The sequence below is a fragment of the Monoraphidium neglectum genome (assembly GCF_000611645.1).
Source record: "Monoraphidium neglectum strain SAG 48.87 unplaced genomic scaffold scaffold02777, whole genome shotgun sequence".
Classification (NCBI taxonomy): domain Eukaryota; kingdom Viridiplantae; phylum Chlorophyta; class Chlorophyceae; order Sphaeropleales; family Selenastraceae; genus Monoraphidium; species Monoraphidium neglectum.
In genome coordinates this window covers 1-6,745 of record NW_014010851.1, presented here as the reverse complement: position 1 = coordinate 6,745, position 6,745 = coordinate 1, and the positions used below count along the sequence as shown (strand labels likewise).

Sequence of the window (6,745 nt, the reverse complement as noted above, 5' to 3'; positions counted from 1 at the left end):
GCATTGCGTCCAGGCCATTGTGTGTGATCTGGTAGAACGGGCTGTCTGGCTTGAAGCACGTGCTCTTGTCGTTGCGCAGACATTCGTTGGTCCTTGATTGAAGCACGGGAGCGCAGGTGATTATGTTTGTGTGTTTGTGTGTGTGTGTGTGTGTGTGTATGTGTGTATGTGTGTGTACACATGTCAAATATGTCATTATACACAGCTCAGATGTGTGTGTGTGTGTGTGTGTGTGTGTGTGCGCGCACGCGCACACGCTTGCAGTGTGAATGCCTGCACTTGTGCGTGTGCATGCACACATGTACGCATGTTTGCATGTGTGCGTGTGCGTGTGCGTATGCGTGTGCATGTGTGTGTGTGTGTGTGTGTGTGTGTGTGTGTGTGAGAGAGGGAGAGCAGATGATCTTCACAATGTACTGAATGCACACCCGAGGCACAAATGGCGGGGTGCGCATGCTTGTATAACACTTCATCTGACCTGCATGATGTCCTAATTGCCCTCAGACCCATTGGAAGCCGCAGCCCTGCAGCCATCTGCAGCATCCCACCTTCCCCGTCCTCCTACCTGAAGAATAGATGAGCGATGTCAGCACTGGCAAATGCGGCAGCGGGGAGCTCGAGGGCGTAAGTGCTGTCCTCCGCGACTGAGTGAAAGAAGGGGAGTGTAGGGTTGTGGGTGAGTGAACAATCGGCAGGCAGGCCGCAGGAATACTGGCATTGGGTAAATGGGTGAGTGTTTCACGGCGACGTGTGCAGGGTGAAAGGGAGCTGCCAGTTGGGGTGCATGGCTCTGTCTGGCAGCCGCGGCTGGCTCACAGGGACACGGCCCCATTCTGCCACGCTGCGCCCTGCATTTGCGGCAGCCAGCGGCGTGCTCACTGTGGTGTATTTTGCCGCCATACATGAGAAGAGCGTACCTGATGGTGGTGATTGCGTGGAAGGGGATGCAGAATGGCTGGCATGGGGTTTGTATAGCTCCAGGGCCCACACGGTGCTGGTCTGTGCAGCGGCATGCGGTGGCGCGGGGCACCTCCGCTCACTCTTCTCTCAGGTCTGTGATCATCATCAGCAGGGTTTCCTGGATCAGGTGATGCTCGCTGATGTTGTTGGTGAACGCCATGTAGTTGCCCTGAAAGGGGGGTGGGTTGGCTGGTGGATTCAAGTGGTCGGCTGTTCCGTTTGTTAGGGGGCTAGGGGCCGGGGCGCAGCGGGTTGCGGGAGCTCTGCACCACACAACAACAGTGTCCTGCTGCCTGATCACCAGCTGTGTAATGAGGCAAGGCCGTAGCCCCGACCTGATGCCTGCTATAGTGCCAACTCTCTTCCCACCCCCCAGCTGTGGCCCGCACCGTTACGCGGATGCGGCTGATGAGGTAGGTGACGCGCGCCGCCGCGTTGAGCGACGCCAGTGGTGCCTGCAGGCCCGCGAGCCTCTGGAAAGTCACCCCAAACACCACGATGACTGCCACCGCCCACGCCGCAAGTGGCAGCATGAATTTGAAGATCACCGAGTTGTTGGGGACAAGCTTCTTGCCGTTGAGCTGCGAGGATGGAGACGGCGGGCGGGGGAGGCAGCAAGCAAGGAAGAGCGGCATGCGAGTGTACCTTTAAATCCGTCGACGTTCTGAATGCTTGCATTGCGGCCAGCATTATGGACATTAAAAGATGCACGTGTTGCAAAAAGAGGTGCGCTGTGCTGCACACGCAACCCTGTTGACTACGCTTGGACCTGTGTCAGGCCCGGGTCCCCCCTGACCTTGATGACTGTGTCCATCCAGCCAAACAACGCCTGGTGGATGCGCTGTCCCAGGCTCTTGGGCTTCTTTTTGTTCTTCTCGGTCTCTGCAGCCGCCGCTGCAGCAGCACCACTGGCAGAGTGTTTCTTACCACCAGGCTTGCTTTTGCCTTTCTTGGGGCTACCACCATCTTCATCATCCTCTTTGGTGGTGAAGGGGGGGACATGGGTCGGCTGGGACAAAAGTGGAGGCTTCCATGAGTTGCATCCAGCCTAGCCCAGCCCATCGCTGCAACTGACTCCGCAACCCCGTTTGCCCCAGTGACAACCGCATACCTGACAACGCCCTCGGAGGAGGCTGCGGCAGCCTCCTCCGAAGCTATTGGCGTCCTATCTACCTACCAGAACGCTCACCGTCATCATCAGCCGCCAGCCGCACGCTTTTCGATGCTGCCTTGCTGCCTGGGTTGGCGCCGTCCGTGGTGGTTTTGTCGCCGGCTCGATTCTGCCCCTGGGCCGCCAGTGCCTCCAAATCGTCATCGTCGTCCCCCTCCTCATTGGTGTCATCATCAACCTTTGAATACATGGATGGATGGGGAGTCGTCGTTGAGGTTGCCTGCTGACCTGCTGACCCTGCATGCAGGAGCGTTTGCGTTTGTACCTGGGACATTCTGGATACTCTAGCCTTGGCAAAGAATCCAAGGCATACACACCAAGGGCGGTACCCTACCACCTCTTTGTGAGCGAGCACACCCAGGGCTTGCTGGCTTGAAAGGTTCAGCTGTGAAGGTTCAGCCCCCGCGTCCTAAGTCCTCATCGGCCCCACTCACCGCTATCTTTCGGCTGGCCATGATGCGTATGGTGGCAGAGGGCAGGGCCAGGAAGACGCTGAAGCGCCTCATGTGCTGTGCATTGACTGTACGTACCAGGAAGAACTGGTACGCCAAGCAGGCAGTCTACGGGTGCGGGGTGCAAGCGTTGGCGTTGAGCGAAACAACAGGAGCACTGTCTGCACAACGCAAATGACAGGGGGCCGAGCGAGGCGACCGCACGGGTTGGCCGCAGGTCAGGGAGGTGGGCCCACAGGACAGTTGCCACCCCTGGCTGCGCACCTGGCGGGGCTCCAGGAGCCCTCGGCGCAGCATCATGCTAGGGGCCATTTAAGTGGCCCTCTCCGCATGCTCCCCCCAATCCCTCACCTGCCCCTATCCTTCCCAGACCTGACTCACGCCTTGCGCGTATGCACACACCTGCAGGCACAGAGCCTCCACGACCAGCAGCACTATGAGCCATCTGCTGAGGTGGCTCAGTGATACGAAGGAGAAGTCCACCTGCAGGTCAAGGCTCCAGCTGCACAGGAGCGGCGGGGTCGTCGGGGGTGAAAAAGGGGACGAGGAGGCGCTTGGTTGGGATCCGGTCTGGGTCTGGTCCAGGGTTTTACTTGGTTTGATACGTGGTGAACCGATCAGGGCTAACATGCGATTGCGTGCCCACAAATACGTAGCTAGCAAAACCACCGTTCCTCGTATGCTAAGCCAGCGACAGGAACGCCATGCCCATGTGTGGGGATGTGTCAAGCACACCGTACCTGTAGCCAAAGAATATGGATTCTGGTCCGTTGATGTGCATGTAGTTGAAGGAAGTGTCATTCTCCAGGGCCGCCCCTAGGAGTGGCCCCAGGTAGTGCACGTCATAACCGGCAGATATGAATCTGGAATGATGTGTGAGTGATGGCAAATATGGTTGATGAAGGGGGGGGGGGGTTGACGGGTTTGAGACAATGTTGAAGGGGAAGAAGGGGGGGTATGACCGCAGATGGATTATGCCAAGTGGCTGCCTGAGGAAGCGGCAGGCAGCTGCACCAGGTCCGACCGCCATCTTTCAGTCACAAGCAACACAGCACAAACCAGGTCCAGCCCACCCAACTCGCCCATGGCTCAATCTCAGAGCCGTCTCCCAACTCCGTCATGAGTCAATCACGCCTCACGTGTTGCCCATCTCCCATATGGTGGCGTTGCGAGTGACAATAACTGCACTGCCGTCAGAGGTCGAATTCATCCACACCTGCAATGTTGCCGTTGGCGCACGTGCAGTGGCATTTGCGCTGTATTACGTTGATGAATGTACATATGTGTGCGAGTGCGTGCGTGTGCGTGTGTGTGTGTGTGTGTGTGTGTGTGTGTGTGTGTGTGTGTGTGTGTGTGTGCGTGCGCTTGCGTGCGCGCGCGCGCGATTGCACGTGCGGGTGTGTGAGCACATGTACAAGTATGTAAGCAATTGTGGAGAGTGTGCGAGGGTGTGCGAGTGTGCGAGAGTGTGTGTGCGTGTGTGTAAAAGACAAACAGAGGGGACTGAGAAGGAGTCGCATACCTGCTCCGGCAGCAACCGGTGTGTCCAAAACTCATAGAGCCGCGGGTCTGAAAAGGTCGACAGCTTGGTCTTACCCAGGTACAGGCCCTGGGAATGCCCGGGACAGCGGGGTTGCGTAGTGCTCGTCTGAAATTGGCTGTGGGATGAGCCGCAGAAGCATCAACATTCCCAGATGTACTTGTGCAAGCGCCTGCTGCATGTGGTCGTGGAGTTTCCATTACAAAACCCCAACCCGGCCCGGGCACACACCCAACGTCCGGCCCCCTGCCCGTATGCCCACCTGGTGCCACACGCGCAGGAGGTTGAGGTTTGCAAGCAAGCGATTGTAGGTGTTCTGCATGGAGGCTGGGGAGCACACCTGGAGTTATAAAGCCAACCAAGGAGGAAGCGGGTTTGGAGGGCACTGGCTGCTAGGTGGTGAGTCAGGCTTGAGTGCTGGCAGCAGCGGAGCATGCTGGTCAGGGCAGCGGGTGGGGTTGGATTTCTCGGCAGGAAAGGAAGCCGAGTGACAATGGAGCTGCTGCCGCCAGTGCAAAAGGGGTATGCCAGGTGGCAGCGGGCCTTTGCGAACTGACTGCCTGCAACACTCGCTTCAAGGGGCTCACCTGCTACCCCGCTAGTGCTCCGGACTCTGCGGGCTGCTTTGCCCATCCCATCTGCACCGAATTCATACTTCCCCAGCTGACCCGCTCTCACCTCAAAGCCGGTAAACTGGGGCTGGGAGCACCTGTATGCAAAGTTGACGCGCATTGCTGACAGCTGGAAGCGGTCAGTGGCGCGTGCTATGATGGCGGTGTTGTGCATGTTCCTGGGGGAGATGAGAGGAGAGGGTTGTAGGCAGTTGACGGGGTGGCGGCAAGTCAGCATTGCTACGCTACCGACAAGCCAAACGGGCAGCAGGTCCGCCAATTGCAGCCAGCGCCAGGAGACAACGCAATGCCAAATCCACTGCATTACACCACAGCGTATGTCCCAGTTTGTCCTGCCCACCCTCCCCATTCTCCTCCACGCCCCCTGGCTCCTGCACCCACTCGAAGCGCTTCTGGATCTGAGTGGACAGTATGGCGTAGCCCACCACGTGCGCCACCAGGATGACGCCGAGGCACAACCACGTCTGCTGCTTAAAGCGAAGCGTGGAGGACTGCGCCGCACTGGACGTCATCATGCGGTTCAGCTTCTTCAGGCGCTTGGCTCGCCTTGGGGTTGGGCGCGCACATGTGTCGGGGGGCGGGGTCGATGAGGGATGTTGCGTGTGTCAGGGGGTAGTGCTGGGTGATGGGCTTGGAGGAGGTTTGAAATCCAACGGGAGCGCATCTTGCATTTTGGATGTTCACGTTTCCATGTGGCCTCTGCGTGCGCCAAAACACAGTCAATGGCGGAGCACGGAGTCATTGGTGGTGGGAGCCACAAGGCCTTGCGCAAGCGGAGTGCCATCCAGGGAGTGCGCCACCCTGGTTCTGCCCGGCCCTGTTCTGCCCCATGTGCGCATTATAATCTGCAGCGGGCCCTGTTACCTGAAGTCTGCTGCCAGCTCCTCTTCAGCCTGGCCGTCCCCCGCGGCACTGCCCACTCCGTCACCTGACCCGGATGCCTGGCTCACAGACGCATCGCCGACCGACGCCGCGCACGCATTGATACCATTGCCGCCAGCCACAGCGGGGTCGTGCGTGAGGCTGTCTCCGCCATCAGACCCGCCGCCGCTGCCACCGCCGCCAACGCCACCGCCGCCATGACGGCCCCTGCGTCCGTCCATCCGCTTCTTGTCCTTCTCATCCTGCTCCTCGTCCGCGGGCTGGCCTGCGTCAGACTGCCTCACCCACTGAGCCACACGCATCCTGGTGAGGTTTCAGTTTGGCAATAATGAGTGTGGGTGTCTGATAGGGAGTGCACCGGTGGGGAAAGGATGGACTTTTATAATATGGATGCTGCTGATGTGCCATCAGCAGCAAGGATACGTAGCGACCACCACGGCGTGACTGTGTGGGCACCCCTCTTTCAGATAGTAGCAGCAGCGGCAGCAGCAGCAGCAGCAGCAGCAGCGGCAGCAGCAGCAGCAGCGGCAGCAGCAGCAGCGGCGGCAGCAGCAGCAGCAGCAGCGGCAGCAGCGGCGGCAGCAGCAGCAGCAGCAGCAGCAGCAGCAGCAGCAGCAGCAGCAGCAGCAGCAGCTTACAAACAGCAATTTGCATACATGATCCAACGCGCACCTGGGGTCCTCCCGCTCATGTGGGCTGTCCTGCTGCTCTTCGTCGCTTCCGCCGTCACTGCGACTGACTGAGTCCTCGTCATCCTCATCCAGAGCCGCCCCCTTGCGGGCCCCCTTAGGCCCCAAACCCTCGCCGCACTTGACGCTCTTGCCCCCCACCACCGCACCCCTCTCTTCTCCAGGATCAACGCTGCCACCACGACCGCCGCCCCCGTCCTCGTGCTCGCTGTCAGAGCGGCTGTCAGCTGCGGCGGCCAGCAGGTGGCTGGCGCCTGCAGGCTGTGATGCGGCGTCCTTGAGTGCCAGCAGCGGCTCCACGCTCCCGGCTGAGGGCTCAGCCAGCTGCAGGCGCACCACAAAATGCTGACCACCGCGAAAGGTCTTGGACACAGCCTTTGGGTTTGAGGGAGGAGGGGTGATGGGAGGTGGGGTGTTAG

General features: G+C 59.6%; 2 protein-coding genes across 2 annotated transcripts; one reads left to right on the top strand and one right to left on the bottom strand.

Moving 5' to 3' along the window:
* Positions 1 to 1,040: 1,040 nt before the first annotated feature.
* Positions 1,041 to 5,939, bottom strand: MNEG_11510 (flagellar associated membrane protein; the record flags this gene model as incomplete). Its single annotated transcript, XM_014040019.1, has 13 exons — positions 1,041 to 1,129; positions 1,350 to 1,541; positions 1,757 to 1,854; positions 2,150 to 2,309; positions 2,566 to 2,691; positions 2,986 to 3,085; positions 3,324 to 3,446; positions 3,723 to 3,799; positions 4,106 to 4,192; positions 4,386 to 4,463; positions 4,802 to 4,913; positions 5,137 to 5,301; positions 5,620 to 5,939. Coding segments are annotated over 13 exons (1,727 nt in total), but the record flags the coding sequence as incomplete, so codon positions are not given.
* Positions 5,940 to 5,965: 26 nt separating this feature from the next.
* MNEG_11509 (hypothetical protein) lies at positions 5,966 to 6,297 on the top strand (the record flags this gene model as incomplete). Its single annotated transcript, XM_014040018.1, has 2 exons — positions 5,966 to 5,971; positions 6,112 to 6,297. The coding sequence occupies 2 exons, from the start codon at positions 5,966 to 5,968 to the stop codon at positions 6,295 to 6,297; spliced, it is 192 nt and encodes a 63-aa protein (XP_013895472.1).
* Positions 6,298 to 6,745: the final 448 nt, after the last annotated feature.